Here is a 21525-nt window from a genome sequence, read left to right as displayed (position 1 = left end):
ACATTTTGCTTAGGAATTCTGGCTAGTCTTCACTCCCTGAATCATCTTGTAGCATCACCTTCTTGTATCATGTTAAGCATTATTTCTGAATACCATACTACCTCTAAAATGTCCCATGTGAGGATCAGGGACTGGGGGTATAGGCTAGGAAAAAAGCAGTGACAAGGTAGTAAGCCTGCCTGAGAAAGGGGAAGGTCAGGTCAAAAATGCATTGTCTGACAGAAGTGGGGGTTTATAGCCTGGTATGGTATGGTGTGCAATTATGTGCTTGATGAGGACATTTCCCCAGTATCCAGGGAACTAACCTGGGTCCATGGATTAGGCCCCAAGCTCATGATGTCACCACCGGATACAGAGCTGTTGGAAGGTACAGAATTTTAAATACTGACATGCCTTACTGTTTTCACTTTTTTGTCTTGTACCCTGCTCGTACTATGATTAGGAAGTAGTTTTTCTCAACATGTCAAAGCTTTGCACTCAATGAAAAATATAATTTGTTTTATGTTAGAGTTCAAAAGCTAACCTCAATGGTAAAAGGGTTATTTGGGCAGGCAAATTCCATGTTGAATAATCACATTCAAACTCATTGGACTATTTCTGATCATCGCTGTCACTGAATGCTTGTTAGCATTTTTTTTTTTTTTAAGATTACAATACATAGTGTTGATTATATATCTTGATTCAGATTCTAAAAAGCACAAAACAGAAAGAATGAAGCTTGAGGAACACTCGTTAAGGGGTTAACCCATGGACTGAAGAGATAAACAAAAGCAGAAATGAGTGTCCTAACTAATTAAAATATAACTTTTAATGATAATACTAAAATCTAGTGAGAATAACTTAATATAAATAATATACCTAGAAATAATAATCAACTAAAATATATATATATATGATAATATTCATGGGTATAATGATAAACCAATGTATGTATATGCTCTAATTGATATACTAAAGTAAATGCATTCTAATATTCGTAGATATAGTGAGAAACCAATGTATATATATTCTCTAATTAATAACTTGTCAATCAGAGAATATGTTGGAGAACCCTATAGACGCTTTAATAAAGTATAGGGCTAAAATAGATCCTATTTTGGAGTGTTACAGACCATTGTCTAGTAATATCTGCACTAAATCATTGCACAATCTGCAATAGCTAGTGGTAGCCTTTAGCTACAGTAATGTGTATACATGAAAATACACCAAAGAAAATATGCAATTAAAGTGCAGTAAAATATCCTAGGACCTAATAAATATGTTGGTAGAAAAAAAAATGAGAAATAAACCAAGGTATATACAAAAATGTATTGGTAGAAAATAAATTAAACCAAAGTTTGGTTGATATTTTGATGTGAATAATGGCAGGAAGACTATCGATGATGTCAGAAAATGAAAGCTTGTGTGATATGAAAGTACCATTCTATATTTTTGTTTTAGCTGTTGCAATATTGCACCTCTCCTCAAAGTTAGGAAGTTTACTATATGTATGTGAAACAATATCTTGAACAGCACATGTTTCAAAGTGAAAGCAAAACTACCATTCACATAACAACTTCAATGAAGCAGTGATTGGGTCAAGAGTGTCTAGGGACAATTTTACTTTTAAAGGTTAAACCATCTTTGAACAGTGGAACCCTGAAGTTGATAATCTGGTGCCAGGCAGTTCTTGCCTACTCTCTTGCTTCTTGCTTCATCCAGCTACTGTCCACTCTAAGAAGGATTGCTACTGACCTGTGAAAATAGGAAAAATATAAAAACCATAGGGGTCATCCTGCTAAAGGGAAATAAAAGTTGCACAACATAGTGCAGAATGTTTATGCAATTGAAAAGCATTTTGGTACAATTGGCAACTCACTATTGCTAAAAGAAAATGTGCCTTCCGAATAACATAAGTCTTCTCAGACCTCCAAATCTCTGGACTGTAGGGATACCTTCAGAGTGGTGTATATCCTCAGGTGGCTTCCTAGGTCTCCGGTTGGTAAATCAATTAGCATCAACAAAGTGAATAAAAAACCAAGTGAAGTACAGAAAAAGATTTGTTCATTTACATTAAGGTTAATAATAACAAGTGTGCAGTATTATCACAAGTCCTACGAGTTTCAACCCTAATGGGACTTCCTCATGGACAGTCTTTGCAGTGTATACAAAGTTCAAAAGTGACCACAACAAACCCCCTTTCTATCCCCATCTTTAAATACCCATCTTGATCTTCTATGTAGTATTCTTATTGGTCCTTCATTTTTTCAACTGGATTTAAATATCTTCCAGGTTTCACCTCATTTGACGTCAATGCGTCAATGCATGATGATGTCATGCGTTCCATACTTGCATTCCACTTATTCCAGGTTGAAGAAACTTCCTTGTTTCATAGAGATGTTCGCTGACGTCATCGCGTCATAGACGCAATGACGCTTGCGTGTCAACTGTGTTCCACAGCCCGGTTAGATAGCAACTTCGAAGTCCATAGAAATTAGTCCATGAATATATAGAAGAAAAAGAGGTATAAGATGAGGGTTTAAAGGATATAATTAAAAACATGTATACAAAGAGTATCTAACTTTATTACAATGTTTAAAAGTATATGAAATAAATAATAAAATGTAAAACTAGACAAATGTTAAACAAGAATGTATATATATATATATATATATATATATGTACATATAAGCTTATAAACCATATGTATACAGAATTATTATACTTAAAAAATGAGAATTCTAATACATTAAGAAAATAATCAGATAAGAGAACAAAGTATTGTAAAATAATTTAAATTTCATATGTTATATAACATTTGGTGCAATATATGAAAGAGAGGGAGATACATACACCCACGCACACATATTCAATAAATGATGCCTGTGAATTTATATTTCAAACTCTTATTTCAATGTGTATATAATCCATAATAGATTATAACATTACAGGGTTTAGCATTAGATTCTAGATATACATTTTTTTTTCAAGAAATGCATGTGAAATAAATCATATGTTTGGGTCAATGCATGCATGATTATAATTTCCTTTGAGCAAAACCCGTTGTGAACTACGTAATTATATTCTAATTCAAGCTTGTTGCATTCCACTTACGATAGCATATTGTGAGTTGAAAAGGGCTTTGCTTGGTTTTTGTCCCTTTACCTGGGATTAAACGTTGCACAAAACAAGCAGTGGTGGATAAAGTTAATTATTAAGCTTTGAAAACTGGAAAATAAATCAAATTATTAATGGAAAATGTGGTCTTCTTGGAAGTCATCATATTGATCTGGAAATCAAATTATCAAGGTTTTGAGGGTAAAGTTCGTATCTCTGAAATTTTAACAGAATTACACAAATTGGGTAAAAAAAGTCAAACTAAAAAAAAGCAAATTAATAATTTAGTAAATTGCAAATACTGTTTTTTATTCCCAAATTGTGCTAAAATGTGCATGGTTAGTTTGTGTAAAAAAATATTAGCAACAATTGTGGAAAGGAAACAAGAAAAGGAAACCAATCAATCAATAAATAAAGAGAGTGAATACCTTGAGAATTGCCTTTCACCTCATCCCTCATCTTACTGTATTCGCAAGAGTGATACATATACTACATTTGATTTTGTATCCTCTCTTTTCTCCACCAATGTTGAATCTTGGAGAGAAGCAATAAAAATGCATCCCACCCAATCATATAGGTCTTAACACAAGATCGGGTCCTGATGAATAATGTCCTGCCACCCCATGCCAGAATGCATTGTTATGACCAAGTTGTTATCTACTAGCCAATTCATTGTCAAGTTAATAAGAATAAAATCGATTTGAAACATTAAATGCATTTTAGAACCAATAGAATTTTCCTTTATAAATTGCAGTTTATGGACACTAAAAACTGAAATGATGTTAATAAACCATTTTATTATATTTTTTATTTGTTTATACAAGGGTAATATTTCGAGATGGAAAAGTTTTAGAAGCGATATAGTAGAAAAATAAATACAATGTAGCAATCAGTAGGAATAAAGTGAATGGAAAGACCATATCCAAGTTCCATTTATTATCCATTTTTGAGAGTTTCTGTCAGGATTACAAGTTGATCCAGCCTGTCCTTAGAATGGCCGGACTTAACGTATCCAAGAATAGTCAAAATACTTGCCGAGGTCAGGAACACAGAATCAGACACAACGATGAGGGAAAGCCAAAAGTCAAACACCAGAAAATCAAGATCAGGAACGCACTCTTGGATTACCATCAGGATGAAACCATGACTGGGCAATGAGCAAAAGGAGAATTGGGTTTAAATACCCCTCCTGTGGATCCGATTGGCCGTAACCGGCCTTTAACCCCCAAAGCAATTACCAGGTTTCCATGTGCATGATTGCTGCTCAGCACAATTTTTCCTGTCAGGATGGTAATGCTGCTCGGTACAACTTTTCCTGTCAGGACGGTAAATTCCATTAACCACAATTTTATGTGCGGATGAATACATGACAGCTTCTCAATTCCGTAATCGCATGATTACTGCTGGGATACTAGCCATTGAGTACTCTGTTCAAGAGATTTATTGGCAAGTGCAGTCTCTATCTAGAGTCTTGATACTACATTTAGTAAACATGACCTAAAAGGTAAATAAACATAGTCAAATGGTTGGCATGCTGTAAGGGACTGGTGGCATTTCTTAAAATGCAGTCTTTTAAAAATGCCACTAGCATATGAAAATAATCTCTGTAAGTAAGCATATAATGATGTGAACATATTTATGGGATAATAAATATTAAACATAATTTTTTATAAAAACTATCAAAATTAAATAATAATTTTTATTAATATTAAAAAAATCAATATTTTGCCACGGTTTCCCCTTGATATCTCTCGTGCAGAGGGAATTTGCTGGCATTTCGGATCTGGACTGCCCGTACGGGTGGGACCAGTTTGATATGCTTCAGATATGTTTTCTCTGTATTGGCACACATTGAGCTAAAACCAGCTTGAGATCTGAGCGGGGACCCACCAAAGGGAAAGCTAATTGAGCTGTTAACCATTCTCACCTTTCTTGCTACTTGTTTTGTCTCTCCTTCAGTTTAAAGGGCAATCCAGACGTGGACCCCTTGCTTAAGGTGCCTAGAGGGATATTGGCTATACCTCACCGATGATACCTTGCAAGGTTGAAAGGATCATCTGGGGTTGCCGTATCTCTCGTGCAGAGGGAATTTGCTGGCATTTTGGATCTGGACTGCCCATACAGGTGAGACCAGTCTGATATGCCTCAGATATGTTCTCTCTGTAATGGCACAAGTTGAGCTAAAACCAGCTTGAGATCTGAGCAGGGACAAACCAAAGGGCAAGCTAATTGAGCTGTTACCCATTCTCACCTCTCTTGCTACTTGTTTTGTCTCTCCTTAAGTTTAAAGGGCAATCTAGACATGGACCCCTTGCTTAAGGTGCCTAGAGGGATATTGGCTATACCTCACTGATGATACCTTACAAGGTTGAAACGATTGTCTGGGGTTGCCATATCTCTTGTGCAGAGGGAATTGGCTGGCATTTTTGATCTGGACTGCCCATACAGGTGAGACCAGTCTGATATGCTTCAGATATGTTCTCTTTGTAATGGCACAAGTTGAGCTAAAGTCAGCTTGAGATCTGAGCGGGGACCTACCGAAGGGCAGGCTAATTGAGTTGTTGCCCATTCTCACCTCTCTATTTACTTGTTTTTTTCTCTGTCTAACAAAGAAATTCAGAGTCCCAAGAATTCCAGATGGAAATAATAATGTGTTAGAGTAAGTATTCCCAAGAGTGTGATGCAAGAGTGTGATTCCCAGGAGTGTAATCCTTTAAGGGTCTGTTTCTTTTGAATGTTTTCTTGACTCTTTTCACTTTCAAGGAACTCCATTTCTCTATGTTTTTCGCATCATCTTTTTAAAGTGACCAATGGGATTAGATGGATGTACCTTATTGTTATGATTGCTTTTATAGATTATGACCAGAGGATGGTACCAGTTCTCCATTAATATTTGTATCACTAATTCCAATAACCACTTTGTCTAAGGGGTAATTGAAATCCATGAGGAAAAGAAGTGGAAAACCGTTATCTTTATAGCCAATCAGTCATAAATGGCTGTCACGTTACAAAGGATCCTGGTAGCTTCTAACTAGACAGCTAGCTGCCATTTTATTTGATGAATCTGGACTTTAGTTCAACACAGTCCTACAATGGCATCTTGTAGAAATCCTATTATTATAGACTTCTCTCACACTTTTAATTAATTATTGTTAAGGAGTATGTCTTCTTGTCAATTTTGTATCTGTCTGGTTTTCCAGTTACACTGCTCTATTGTATGGGGCTATGCGTGTCTCTGTTAGTCATATGTCATAACATATTATGTATAAATGTCTTTTTACACACCTCTAGCTAATGCTAGTTTAATAATAATGATATTTATTCATTAGGATTTTATCTATGAATTTATTAAAATTATTAATTTAGAACTATTTTATATATAATTAAACTTAATTATATAGCAAAGTATACATATGTGGGCTTGGGCTTTCTCACCCCCCTCCTTTCTTCCTAACACTTTCTACTAAGATATGTCTTATCTCTGGCCAGAGTGTTTACATTCGTTACATTCCACAGTTTAGGAGCAGGCACAGAATTGAGCAAAAAAGAAAACAACAATGGGTCTTTTTATTTTCTGCTACTAGCAGGCTGCAAAATGGAGTCACATCTGCTAAGTAGTGACTTTACAGCATCATTTAGTTTCAGTCTTACACAATAACTCTGACAATGAACACATTTAAGCTCTTTAAAAATATGCCCAGTGCAGGGCTAAAGCAACTGGCCAATGTGTCCTCCATGACCTCCAAAATGAAGCCCTTACATGTTACAAACCAAGGTCACTGTTGGCAATTATAAATTATGTGTTAAAATAGTAAAGGGTTAACCTTTTATCCGACTGTAAATAAAGGAGTATAAATAGTTAGGGTAAAAGGTACAAATCCAATTACCACCATATCCATTTGGCTTGATTTCTGTTCTTATTTCTTTCTTTTTTATTTTCCCTACCATTTGTTCCTTCTTTGCACGTTATATTAATACCACACATTGTGAATACATACTTTATACCGCGTCAATATATTTTGTTCTGCTATAATAACATTGAGCTAACAATTTCTCCTAAATATTAACACTCAAGGCCTTGCATGGGATGGAGTTTGTTAAGCTACCAGTAATTACCCTGGTTTTGTTAACAAAGGTAAAGAAAAATATATTGACTTTATCCTCTTGTAGGCTTCAAATTGGCCACTTCTAAAACTCAAGAACTCTTGTAGTGCACAAAGCATTGTCACATTTTTTGTTTAAGACCACAGAATGCTTCACAGATTTAAATGACTTTTACCAGCTATTCATTTTTTACTGCAACCAAGTACATGAATTATTATGCTCTTATAAAAGTGTTATTGGCACTCAGACACATTGGACATAGTAGCAGTAAAATTACTGCTTGCATGATGCATATCTCACACTCTAGATTAAACTGTAAGCCTTAAATTGCACGTACTCTTCTTCATACTGTATAGTAAAGAGTATTACAGACTCAGTTCACAGGTCACATTCGATCAGTGCTCACATGGATAGAAAATATAGCCACTGAAAGAAATCTTCAGTTAATTAAATCAGAGAAGAGTTTGAATGTCCAGAATAACGGAATAATCTTTGCTAGAATGCTGCATGTCCTGATTTCTCATCACCCCCTAGTGCTTTGTGAGGACAAATTCTTGGCTTGATTCACTTTTGTTATTAAACACTTCATTAATTGAGAATAGAAGGGCGAAGTTTGGGATTATTGCTTTTTGAGAGTGAGTAGTTTTTTTCCAGATAGAAGCCTCTCTTGGATACAGGCTGCTTGACTGTTCTGATCTATAAACACACAGTGATTTTTTTTTGTTGGCTAGAGATTTCACCAATCTGCATTATATAGTGTGTAATATTTTTTTTCCGGGGTTTATTTTTGTTCTTAGGTGGCAAAGTTTCTGTCTGAGGCAAGGCAATCACCTGTGTGAAAAGGTTTAATAAATAATACACATATTGTATATTACCTTTAACATCCAATGAATGTATGTAGCAGGGCTTTAAAATATCTATAGCCTCATTCTTTCCATTGGCTTAAACTAAATCTAATTATAGTGTTGGCGCTCCCCTACAAAAAAACAGGGAAGGCTCTGATAGAAGAAAAACCAGGGAAGACTTGCATTGTCTTCAATAATAATTAATTAATGATTTTTTTGTAGAAATATTGCAATAGACCATGTTCAAAATGTATTTGAAAAAGTCATTGAAAAATCAATGATCTCGCTTGAATGTTTATTTTTTTATCACCTTCCATATTAACAGTATTATACCTTTTTGAAATTTAACGCCAAGTACAATGTGATAGGTATTTAAATGCATCAGATAAATACAATGCGTGCATAGGAAATACAAGCTGCAATGCATTATGTTTCAAAAATCAACAGAGCGCCATTATCTCTCCTTTAAATGTCGTCTTTTAAGACGTTTACAACCATCTACCTTTTGCTTACAGATGTTTAATTGAAAATGAATTAGATGGTGTTAGTTAATCATAAATAATTAGAGGCACCTGTCAACCGGACTAAATTTAATAACAAATAGTGTTTCTCAAAGCAATTGTGTGTCACACAATGAAAAAATATTTCTTGATAACTTTTCTTTGCCACTTACAAGTGAATTTGAGTCATTAGCATTCAATAAGTATATTGATACAATAATTTGTCCCTTATAATCTGATACCAATGGATTATTCACTAACAACATTGCATGTTTTGCATGTTTGAAAATGTCGTCCCAGAAACAAGTACCAGGTGGTCTCAAAATGAAAGACAGATTTAGTATGTGGTCATAAATGCATCCTATCCAGTGAATACATACACATTTTCATGTTTGCAAATGGAAATTATTATTTTGCAAAATTTTTAAGAATCGTAATCTAATTTTTTTCCATGACCTATTCATTTATTTTCAAAAACCAATTAAAAAGATTTAAAATTTATGTTGAGTAAGAAATATGATTTTAATGATCTATAATAATCAAGATCTATCATAATCTCGTTAGACATTTGAATCCAATGCCTATATTTCGAAATAGTGAAACGCGTTGGTTGCGATTCATACATGTAACAGGAAAACCTTTTTAACAATTTGATATTTTGCTGCCTCTTTGGATTTTGAGGCAAAGTATTATTTTCACGGCTCTGATTGCACCGTTGACGGCTGAGAATTGTTTTCTGTATGAGTCCCATCTTTTACTCGTGTTTTCTGCAGCCAAGCCTGACATCTACACATTCAGCTAGAGCACATCTTGTCAGATTTTGATTCCAACTTGTCAGCTGCTTGAGGCTACCGTCAGACCTAATATTGTACAGCCTGCCAGTGATGGATCATAGAGGTGTCTTAGAAAATAACAAAATGGTTTCATGTTACATTTTGAAGATTTATAATGGGAAAGTTTAACATGTACAAGTGTGTGTTAGCCACAGGGAGTTGTACATTGCCCAGGCTGCTGTCTGCCTTGTTAACCTAGGATATTGTTCTATAAATTTAGAAAGTTTATTCCCCCCCTCCCCCCAATTATGTCCTGAGGATTCAACACCATTTATTTTGTATCCAATAAATCTTCTTTTTTTTCATAGTCATGCAATTAGGAAGAGCATAATTAAAAAAAAAAAAATTTCAGGCAAGTCTGCTTAATTTAAAGTTCTGCACGAAAAAGTAAACCTTGATTTACTTATAAAATTGGACAAATTGCACGTGTTAATTTAAAATGCACAGGGAATAAACATTTGCGAACTAGTAGGGATCTATAAACTATTAAAAGGACAAATAATGAGCACTCCTACTCTCTGTGGGGTGTAAAAGAAATACCACAGCCCAATTTAGATTTTTTTTTTAGATTTATTAAACTGTAAAAAAAAAAAGTAAACTGTTTTACTGTAGAGAGAATCTTTTGTGGGAAAATTCAGTGATGTTAACTGATTACACGATGAATAAGCTTTCTGTTTTGAACTATTATTTAAACATTAAGTGGGGTGTAATGAACTGACACTAAAAGGGTTAAATATTTTAGTTCTCTGTGAGGGAAATAATTGTCCCTGAACTGTGTCTCTCGACTACCACATGTCACATGCTCTTTTAATCCATTGCAATGTGCAATGTGATGAAGATTAATGGCAATGACTAGCTGTGCATATCTGAGCTGCAGCTATTGGAAAGATGTTATTTAAAGTAAAAAATAGATTCTAATCAAAAACAGGAGCTAAAAAAAGTATATACAGACAGAAGGTGGTTTGGTGAATAGCAATGGATCAACAATGTCTTATTCAATGTGATGTCTTAATGAAATGCAAGTTTTACCACCATTTTGTTTCAAATGATTTTTTTTCTTATTTATTCGATTTTTGGCAAAAAAGTAAAATGTAGCACTTTTGTAAGAGCATTTTTTTCCCCATATAAAAATGAAATTCAAACAGGAATTGATGGTTTCTGTGTAAAAAATATTTTGTGTTTTGTGGAATTTAAATTGCTAAAATAAAATATATAAGAAAAAAAAAATATGGCAAACTATTTGTGCTTGTTTGTTTCAGCTGCCACTAGAGTATGGCAACATATCCGCAGTCTCAAATTTTTAAACCGTTCTTAACCATGAAGATTTGTAAATGAAAACACTTTTTGAATATATTGTATTGTTTAACCTCTTAAGGACAGACGACGGATATATTCCGTCATGATTCCCTTTTATTCCAGAAGTTGTGTCATTAAGGGGTTAAGAACTGACGCCTGTTATACTTGCACTTGCACACATATATAATTACTTTCCAAATAGGTTTATAAACACACATATTGACACAGTTAAAAAACGTATTGTGTAGTAAGATTTTTATGCCTCCGGTATCGTTGTTTAAACTGCTGATTTTACCGTGCAATTCTTTGACAGATTATATCAATTTTACCGTATATATACATTTTATTCCTTTCTCTGTTCCAGGGACAAGCATGTATAATGGGAGCAAAACGAACGTACAAGAAACGAAGATCAGAGCGTAAATGTATGCAGGGAAAATATGCAGGCGCAATGTCTTCGGAACCCTGTGTATGCACGGAGGCTGACTTTGAGTGGTGAGCTCAGCATATAGGAACGCATATTTTAACATTGCTCAGAATAGCTGCTACAATAATCAATACTGTGTGTGATGAAATGCAACAATGTGTGCGCATGTATCAGTGTTTTAGTATGTATATTCATGAAATAACATAAAAGTGTGTGTCAATCATTGTGTATCAGTAAGGAAATAATAATTTAAGGGACACAATAGGAGCTATAAACACTTCTACTGATTGAAGTGGTTATGGTGGCTAGAGACTGTGGGTGCCGGGTCTGTCATTAATACTAAATGGTTTACTCACCACTTTGGAGAGATTATCGGACCCTGACAGACTGAAACTTGGCCTCCAATGATGATACGGTGGAGGCAGAGTTATGTTTCAGGACTATGTGGACAGAGAATTTCTACTAAACCGTTACTCATGGTTTAGTAGGGATGCAGGACCCGGGCACCACAACCAATTAAATCTATTGAAGTGGTCATGGTGTCAAGAGTGTTAGTTCCTGTTCTACATCTTTACAATTTTTCTAGGTTTCAGACCCAAGCCTAAATTACAAGTTAATACAACGTCAAGTATATCCTGGTGGTCATGGTGGTTGGGGTAGTTCTTTAATTTGTATCAAACTTGATTGACTAGACTAGATTGTCTCTATAATCTAAGTCAATCACAACCGTCAATTGTAGATTATGCTAGTTTTAGTGTACCTATAAGCTTAATTTTATTAATGACAAGAGGCAAATATTTGCTTTACTAGAACTCCACAGCAGCACATTAACACAGAGAAAAAACAACCAATCAGAAAAAGAGTTAGGTACAATAAAACTCCCCTCCCCACACATTACTTCCTCTTTCAAGCTGCGACAAAACAGAACAAAAGGCAGAAAAAACTATGTAGAGAAAAACTAAGTCCTAGGATATAATTTTATTTGGGTGGATCAATGCCAGCCTGACCCAATTTATCCCAGAAACATGTGCAAGTTTACCATAGGTGAGTGTGTAACAGATTGAAAGTTTTCCTGAGATATTGAAATCAATGGGTATATGCCTTGTAGCAAACCATGGTTGATTGACAAATAACCTTCTTTCCAGGCCTGTGGCTTGTCTCAACCTTAATAAATAATCCCTCTATACACCCTTGATACAATGATTGCATTGTGGTTCCATACCCTGTGGAAGGTTAATGGTTAAATTACACCAAGGGAATCATTTCTGATTGACCTGTCACTGCAATCTGAAGCCTATTTTACTGAGGAGCTGTCTGAATAAGATGAATAATAAATGTTTGAGGAAGAAATAAACTGAATATTAAAATCAGCCTACAAATAGCATCTCCTATTGCTGATAGCTTAACCCTTTGAGACACAGAGGTGATTACCTAATAGCAGCAGCAAGAGAGGTCATTGTTTACCTCACAGGGGTAACGTTTTTTTTGATAGCACATTAAATTGAAGTTGAGCTAAAGAAATTCCCTGTTTTAGCTTCAGATGTTGAATGTATTTGAGACCCTACAATTATAGGATGGTTACTGCGTTTTAAAAAAACAAAAAACGTGCATGCTTTCTTATGAGGATACCAGGTGCACAAGTTACAAATGCGGAAGTTGAGAATATACAGCCTTGGCCAAAGGTGCAAGCTTCATGCTTTAAAAGGCAGTTATGTTGTTATAACAAATGGTCTTTCTATAACATTTAGTGACACCGGGTTAATCGCTAATGACAGAAGCTTAGCAAATTAAATCCAAATTGTAAAATTTGTGCAAAAAAAATCTCCAACTTATCTTGAGACACAGCTTGGCTATTTCAACCTTAGTTTTAGAATTTGTAGTTAATTTGCTAAATTGTAGAGCTTGGTGAAAAACCCTGTAAGTGAATTATAAATGGGTGTGTAAAAAAAAAAAAAACCTGCACGTTTGAAGAATAACAAGTAAATAAAAGCACATTAGTATTTGCTGCATCTTGATTGTCTTCATTGGGTTTTCAGCCAATCAGATTATTGCTAGAATGTAAGTCATAGTCATAGTAGACTATTAATCATAGTCACTAGATCAGAGTGAACTAATTGTTGCACCCTCTCTGCTATGTGAGTGCAATTGTTCATGGGCCTTCCAGTGGTCAGGGCCCCTGGGCAAAATTAGGACCTGGGCCCCCTGTAGACCAATATAAATGTTGGTGTAGATGTACCGTGTATTTGATTGTATGTGCATGTAAAGTGAATTAATGTTTCTGTGTGCATATTCACTGTGAGCTCTGTTGTAAGTCTTCAGAGTATAGTTAAATACATGTTTTGTTTTTTTTTCTTTTTAAATAGGGTAGTATTTTTTATGTGTGTTTACGTAGCATGGCAATATGTATAAAAGGGTATGCAGGCCTCCAAATTTTGCGTCTTCAATTACAAATCAGGTGTTAACCGTTACGAGGAACACTATAGTGTCAAAAAATAGAAACGTGTATTCCTGACACTATAGGTTTAAAAATAGACGTTTAGGTCCCAGCCCCCCTTCTCTCCCCCGTTAAAAAGGTGCAGCCTGGGTGTTCTCCATGCCTGAGATCATCGAATTAGATCTCATACAATCCAATACTTTCCCATAGGAAATCATTGGAAGGAAATTGCACATGAGCAGCAAAATGCCATGCTGCGCCAATCAGCATCTCCTCATAGAGATGCATTGAATCAATAATTTGTATGTGTGCAGGGTCAGAGTACGTGAACATATGGATATATGTTTATGAATCCTGGGTCATGTGTGTGCACAGTCTGTAAATGCAGCGGTGTATTTGTACGGAGAGTGAATGTGCTTGAATGCAGGGGAGTTATTGTAAATACAATAACAATAACCACCACTAAGGCTGTAGTGGATATAGGGGGCTGGGGTTAATAGGGACTGTAGAGTGGGTATGGGCTGTAGTGGGTGCATGGAGTATAGGGGATCTAGAAGGTGCCTGGTGGAAGGACCTGTATTTGGTGCAGGGGTTAATAGGAGCTGTAGTGGGTGCAAAGGGGTATAGGGGATCTAGAGGGTGCATGGGGGTAGGGTCTGTAAAGTGTGCACTGGGGTAGGGGCTGTAGTGGGTATAGGGGATCTAGAGGGTGCCTGGGGGTAGGAGCTGTAGTGGGGGTATAGGGGATCTAGAGGGTGCCTGGGGGTAGGAGCTGTAGTGGGTGCAGAGCGGTGGGTGCTGTAGTGGATGCTTGGGAGGGGCTGTAGAGGGGGCAAGGGTTTAATAATGACTTTAAGGGGTAAGGGGAGTATGGGCTGCAGAGGGTGGAGGCTGTAGTGGGTGCAGAGGGTATAGGGGAATGTAGTATAGGAATGGGAAAATAGGTGCTTTACAGGGAGCAAAGAGGTATTGGCTGTAATATGTGCAGGTTGGTAGGGGCTGTAGTGGGTGCAAGGGGTATAAGAATTAAGAGGGTGCCTGGAGTTAGGGGCAGTAGTGGGTATAGGGGGCTGTAGTGGGAGCATGGGATAATAGGGGCTGTAGAGGATAAAAGGGGGGGTATTGGTTGTAGTATGTGCAGGGTGGTAGGGGTAACAGGTGCACGGGGTATAGGGATCTAGATGGTGCTTGGGGTAGGGGCTGTAGTGGGGTAGGGGCTGTAATGGATGCAGGGGGTAGGGGCTGTAATGGGTGAAGGGGATGTATTAAGTACAGGGGCTGTAGTGGGTGCAGGGGGTATAGAGCATCTATAGGGTGTCTGAGAGTAGGAGTTGTAGTGGGTGCAGGGGGCTGTAGTGGGGTATGGAATGATAGGGGCTGTAGAAGAGGCAAGTGGGGTAATGGCTGTAGTGGGTGCAGGGGGAATGGGGACCTAGAGGGTGCCTAGGGGTAGGGACTGTAATGGGTGTAGAGGCTGTAGTGGGTATAAGGTGCTGTAGTGGGGGCATGGGATATTAGGGGCTGTAGAGGGGGCAAGGATGGTATTGGCTGTAGTATGTGCAGGGTGGAAGGGGCTGTATTGGGTACAGGGGGTATGGGGATCTAGAGGGGGTATGGGGGTATGGGATGTAGTGGGTGCAGGGGTTGTGATGGGTACAAGGGTGTAGGGGATGTGGTGGATGCAGGGTGTAGGTGTTGTAGTGGGTGCAAGAGGGTGTAGGGGGCTGCAGTGGGTGATAAGCAGTAGTAGTGGTTACCTGGGGGTAATAGGAGTTGTAGATGGATCAGGGGTACATGGGGTGTAGAGGGGTAGTGAGGCTGTGGTTGATGAGGGGGAGAAGTATAGGAGCTGTTAAGGGGCAGTAGTGGGGGATAAATGCTAAAAACATTATTAATTTAAAAAAAAAAAAAGATTTAAAGGATATATATTCCCCTCTCCCTGAGTCTTACCTTTGGCCAGGGAGGGATGAATCTTTATCCTGGGGGGGGATGCTTCATGTGCCTCGTGCTGCCTGTAACACTGATCAGGGCAGCTCCGCATGGCATGATCTAACTTCCTGCAGAACCAGCCACACGGAGCTGCCCTGAGCAGTGTTACTAACAGCCAGCCCACGAGCTCAGTGTGGCTGTGCTCCTCTTCTGGCAGAGGCTCTGCTCCTGGAGCCTCTGCCGAATTCACACTGAGACAGGCACACTTAGGGGCAGCCTAGTGGGGTCTTTGGAAGGCCCCTTAGCTGTCCCTCAGTGTGCCCTGCACGGAGGATTATATTTTTAGCAGCAGGGGGCCGCGGACGGCTGTGCGGGCCCCTTACTGAGTGCAGATTGTTTAACTCCCCAGCTCAGCCATTACTGCACTGCACCGGGCGGGCCCCCAGAGCCTCGGGCCCTCGGTCCATGACCGATTTGCCTGAATGCTCAGTCCACCCCTGGGGCCTTCTGTTTCACAGCACGGTATGGAAGCGCACATTTAATTACCCAACTAGTGCTATGCATGTGCAGTTATCTGTGAGGACACTCTATAAAAGGGTGTTGTAACGTTCCATAAACACCCGGGGCTTGAGCCCTAAAAAAAACACTATGAGCCCTTCACTAACAGAGAGATATGGATACGTCATGACATATCCCTGTCTTTCTATGTTATGTCCCCTCCTCTCTACCCATTAACAGTGTACCATTGATGCACAGTGTGCTGAGATGTTGGGATCTCAATTAAAGTAGAGCCAGAAACAAGCGCATGCTGGACGGCCAATGTAATCTTGCCACGCTACCTAACTAATAGAGAGTTGTGCAGCAAAATTCTGTTTCTCAGCACCCTTCTGATAGTACCCTGGATGGAATACCACCTCCCATTAAAGGGGCCCTATAGTGCCAGGAAAACAAAGCTTTTGTCCTGTCACTATAAGTTTCTAACATCCCCCCCTCCCTCGCACCACCCTCCCTCAGCACTAAAGGAGTTAAAAAACCTTCAGTCACTTACCTGAATCCAGCACTGATGTTCCTCGGTGCTGGGTCAGGCTATGCCACCACTCCTCCCTTGCCGACGTCAGACGGCGGGGGAGATCTAATGCGGCAATAGCCGCGCTCACATTAGGATTTCTTTCCTATGGGGAAAAACCTGAAGCTTGAGGTCCTCATACAGAGGTCCATTTCGATTCCGGAAGCCCTCTAATGGCTGTCTGGTAGAGAGCCACTGAGGGCAGACTTAGAGCTGCAATATAAACATTGCCGTTCTCTGAAACTGCAATGTTTTACGTTGCAGCACTAAGTACAAAAGGGACACAGTACCCAGATGACTTCAATGAGCTAAAGTGGTCTGCGTGCCTATAGTGTCCCTTTAAGTAACCTGTTGGAGCACTATTCTGCATAGAATGACTGCATTCTGTAACAGGAGCAAGCATTCTTTGGCACGCCAGATTTCGTGGACTACATCTCCATTGATGCATTAAGAGAATTATTGGAGATGTAGTCCATAACCATAGGCGTGCGCAGCCTATTGCATTAGGGTGTGCACCCTAAAGCACAAACACACGCCGCATGTATATGTATATATATATATATATATATATATATATACACACACACATATATACATACACTGCTGTGTGTGTGTGTGTGTGTGTGTGTGTGTGTGTGTGTGTGCTGTTAGTGTGCTGTGTGAGGGTGGTGTGTGTAAGGGTGCTGCTGTGTGTGTGTATGTGTGAGGGTGCTGGTAGTGTGCTATGTGGGTGAGGGTGTTTGTGTGTGTGTGTGTGTGTGTGTGTGAGGGTGTTTGTGTGTGTGTGTTAGGGTCCTGTTAGTGTGCTGTGTGAGGGTGCTGTGTGTGTGAGGGTGCTGTTTGTGTGATGTGTGTGTGATGGTGCTGTGTGTGTGAGGGTGCTGTTTGTGTGATGTGTGTGGGTGTCGTGTATTTCTGAGGGTGTTGTTTGTGTGTGTGTTTGCAAGGGTGTTGTTAGTGTGCTGTGTGTGAGGGTGTTGTGTGTTTGTAAAGGTGCTGTGTGTGTTTGTGAGGGTGCGGTTAGTGTACTGTGTGTGTGAGGGTGCTGTATGTGTACTGTATGTGTGTGGGTGCTGTTTGGGTGCTGTGTGTGTGAGGGTGCTGTATGTCTGTAGGTGCTTTTTGTGTGTGGGTGCTGTATGTGTGTGTGTGCTGTATGTTTGGACAGATTGTGGAGGTGGGAGCAGATTAGTAAATATCCCCCCTCCCTTCTTACCTTATGTAGGGAGGGGGGATCCTTGCTGCCATGTGCCATCCCTGGTGGTCCAGTGGAGAGTGAACTCTAGCCTGCGGGGCTAGAGTTAACTCTCGTGAGATCTGAGCGTTGCCGCGGCAACGCTCAGATCTCGCCAGAGGAACCTGGCGGAGCTGCTGTCTAGAGCTCCCCGGGTCCTCTCCTGCCTCCCTTCATGCTGCTGTGGGCTGGTGAGGTAGATCTTTGATCTCCCCGCCGGCCCATGGAGGCTTAGAGCAGAGCCGACACTCAGCGCCGGTTCTGCGTGAGCCGACAGGGGAGAATAAAGTCCTGGGGAATAAAGTGTGGGAACCAAGATTCCCACCCCCCCAAAAAAATAATATACACTCCAGTGTGTGTATGTATATGTGTATATATATATATATATATATATATATACACACACACTGACACGCATACTCAAACACACACACATACACTCACAGACACACACACACACTCATACATTCATAGACACACACATTCACAGACACACTCATACATTCACAGACACACATATTCACATACACTGACACACATACACATTCACAGACACACATTCACAGATACACATACACACATTCACAGACACACACACACACACACACATTCACAGACACACACATATTCACATACACACACACATTCACATTTAATTAAAAAAATGTCCACCCAGCCTCCCTACCTGGAGTGCTGGCGTGGACTTGTCCCTGGGGTCCAGTGGGTTGGGCGGCTCTCTCAATATCAGCCGCGGCGAGGGAGCTGTGAGCTTTCTGCTCCCTCTCGCCGCGTGGGCTGTCTGCTGTAGCTGGGAGCCGGAATATGACGTCATATTCCGGCTCCCAGCATCAGCAAGCAGCGCGCGGCGAGAGGGAGCAGAAAGCTCACAGCTCCCTCGCCGCGGCTGATATTGAGAGAGCCGCCCAACCCACTGGACCCCAGGGACCATAACCTCTTGCCCCCCCTCCCATCCATGACAGGGGGGACATGGGGGGAGGAAGGGGGCGCTGAGTGCCTGCAGGAACGGCGTTCCTGCACAAAAAAAGTGCAGGAACTCCGTTCCTGCAGGACTCAATCCATAGGCGTGCCGCGGGGATTAGGGTGTGCCCAGGCACACCCGGCACACCCCGTGCGCACGCCTATGTCCATAACATATGGTGTGCCAAAGTTGCCTAGCCCCACTCTATAACATACTCAGAGACTCTCCAAAACCTCTTTGGCAAACCATGGTGAAAACTGTGAATGCACTCTGTAATTTTCTTCTGTATCCTAGAGAACTGTAAGTAATATGTGTTCCAAAAGTGGGTTTTCCTGATGGAGCTACGACAATTAGGAGATATGTAATTTAATTTGCTTGTATGTCATGTTTTCATTATTAAAGTAAGTGAGTTTCTGCAGTCCTAGACTCTGTTTCTGTAAAGAAATAATAATAATTACAAAGGGCAAATTGCATTTCCATATATATATAATTGTATTATAGGGTAAAAAGGTACCAGAGACTAAATAAGGCAGGTTAAGAAAAGGGTTAATAATGTACAAATAACATTTTGTAAATGACAAAAATATTCAACACAAGAGCATTATAGAATGGCAAAAGTACACTTTTCAAGCAATTATGGAGAACAAAATTGAAAATGTACAATTCTATTAAAATGAGAACTAAATTAGATAAATACAGAGTTAAGAAAATAAGAAAAAATAAGTAAATAAAATTGGAAGATCCACAGGAAAATACACAATTATTTCCTAAACCACTCAAGAAAGGAATTGTATTAAAATGATAAATAATATTTATATAGAGTAAGACAGTGGCAAAAACTAGAAAACAAAGGAAAAAAATAAGGTGGGGAAGAAGTGAGGTAGGAGGAGAGAATAGTTCAGAAAGAGAAAAGAAGAAAAGGGAGGTAAACAATGTCTAAGAATGAGGTCTAAGAACTTACCAATAGAATCAGAAGCAAAATCCAGATGGGTCCTCCAAAAACAGTTTAAGGAGAAATCCGGGAAACAAGATAAACTTGCCGATAGTGCCAGACTCTACTGTGTGTCTCAAGAGAGTTGATAAGCCTAGTTCAAAAGTCAATCCATATATAGACTTAGGAGCAACAGAACCAAGGGTCAGCACCAAAGCCCGAATAGAAGTTTGAAATCAAACGTAAAACAGTATTTTCCCCTTTGATTAGCCTAGTTATCATGTCTTGCATACCTATATAGCTACATGTTACTGTAGTTAAAAGCACTGTAATGGGAGAGGAGTTGCAACTTGCAATTCAAAATCTAGCGGCGGTACAGATCTTGTGCTAAAGATGTAACATAAGAGTTTGTATGGTGGTGCCCATTTAATAAAGCCAACAGAGAACAGGTGCAAGATGGATAATAGAACCTCATTAAATGGGTCAAAACGCATAGACAATGAGCCATTCCACGGCATGTGAAAGAAATTCCCCCTGTCACCACGTCCTCTGAAACACAGTAATGCACGATCTGGATAGACATGACTAACGTTTACAGCATCCAAAACCACCTTTATACAATTTTCCTTTGAAAACCTGCAATGTAGACAACTCCAAATAATGTGTTGCTTTTTAAAGCTGAAATATTACATGAAAAAGTAAAGACCTAGCACAGCATCATACACATAATATTAACACCAGCCAGGCACACATATAGGAAACTTTGGTTAGATTGTTCCATATTAATGTGTTACTTTGCATATGGAACAATATATCCAAAGACCACAGTTGTCTAAACATGTGGTTGGCTGATGTTAATATGATGAAATGTTGATAGCTCCAGGGACATGACATGTTATTAACCACATTTCCCAAAATATTCTTGGTTGGTGTTCCAGACTGATTGAAAGTTAGAGATCTAGATCTTGTAAATTCTTACATGTTGACTCTTACAAAAGTTTTTTTTCAAAGTGTTCCAAGTTGGATGGGAGGTTGGTAGCCAGCTCTTATGAACAAATATTGGTCATATCTCATTAAAGTTTTCAGCTATCAAGAAAGAACAGTTCTCATTAATCTTACAATAAATACCAAATAATATTTCTGCTGTTGGAAATCACTATTGCTGCATTGTTATGTCTTTACAGTTATGAATATTTCTTTAACATTGTATCTCTTTCAACTGTCTGTGTTAATTAAATGGCATTTCCTTAATCTTTCAGTGATTATGGTTATGAGCGTCACAGTAATGGGCAATGTTTACCTGCATTTTGGTACAACCCATCTTCTTTATCGAAGGACTGCAGCCTTGGCCAGAGTTACCTGAATAGCACTGGGTATGTTAACTAAATATGTTGCTATTTAAAGCATTTTTTGTTATGACCTCACTGATAAATTAATAGGTCCATTTTGTGTAGATGAATTTTCACAGCTTTGCAACTCCACGGTTTAGATCAAGTGGAGTTATTATAATGTTCTGAATAAATCGATTGAATTGTGTATTAATTATACAGAATATGGGTGTATAAAAAGAGAGTTATTAATCTAGAGTTTTACATTGTTTCAGTTACCGAAAGGTAGTATCCAATAACTGTACCGATGGGGTGAGAGAGCGGTATACAGCTAAGCCTCAGCAATGTCCTGGCAAAGCTCCCCACGGCCTTCGCATCACCACGGTGGATGGAAAATTAATGGCAGAACAAGGACACAATGTTACATTTACATTACAACTGGAGGAGGTATGAACAGTTTAAGCCATAGGAGCAAGATGTCACGGTTACACTGCTCAACTTACAAGTAGAGGCCAGAAATATT

The 21525-nt window shown here is 38.9% G+C and overlaps 1 protein-coding gene across 1 annotated transcript in view; it reads left to right on the top strand.

The window, feature by feature from the left end:
• SORCS1 (sortilin related VPS10 domain containing receptor 1) overlaps positions 1 to 21525 on the top strand; it is a 615871-nt gene that overhangs the window by 488330 nt on the left and 106016 nt on the right. The window contains exons 16-18 of the mRNA XM_063433805.1: positions 11039 to 11169; positions 20934 to 21047; positions 21278 to 21449. Of these exons, the coding sequence (XP_063289875.1) occupies positions 11039 to 11169; positions 20934 to 21047; positions 21278 to 21449 (417 nt within the window). The remainder of the gene's footprint in view (positions 1 to 11038; positions 11170 to 20933; positions 21048 to 21277; positions 21450 to 21525) is intronic.

This window comes from Pelobates fuscus, chromosome 10 (genome assembly GCF_036172605.1).
Source record: "Pelobates fuscus isolate aPelFus1 chromosome 10, aPelFus1.pri, whole genome shotgun sequence".
Lineage (NCBI taxonomy): Eukaryota > Metazoa > Chordata > Amphibia > Anura > Pelobatidae > Pelobates > Pelobates fuscus.
Note: the sequence above shows the minus strand (reverse complement) of the source record. Positions and strands in the feature narration are given on the sequence as shown.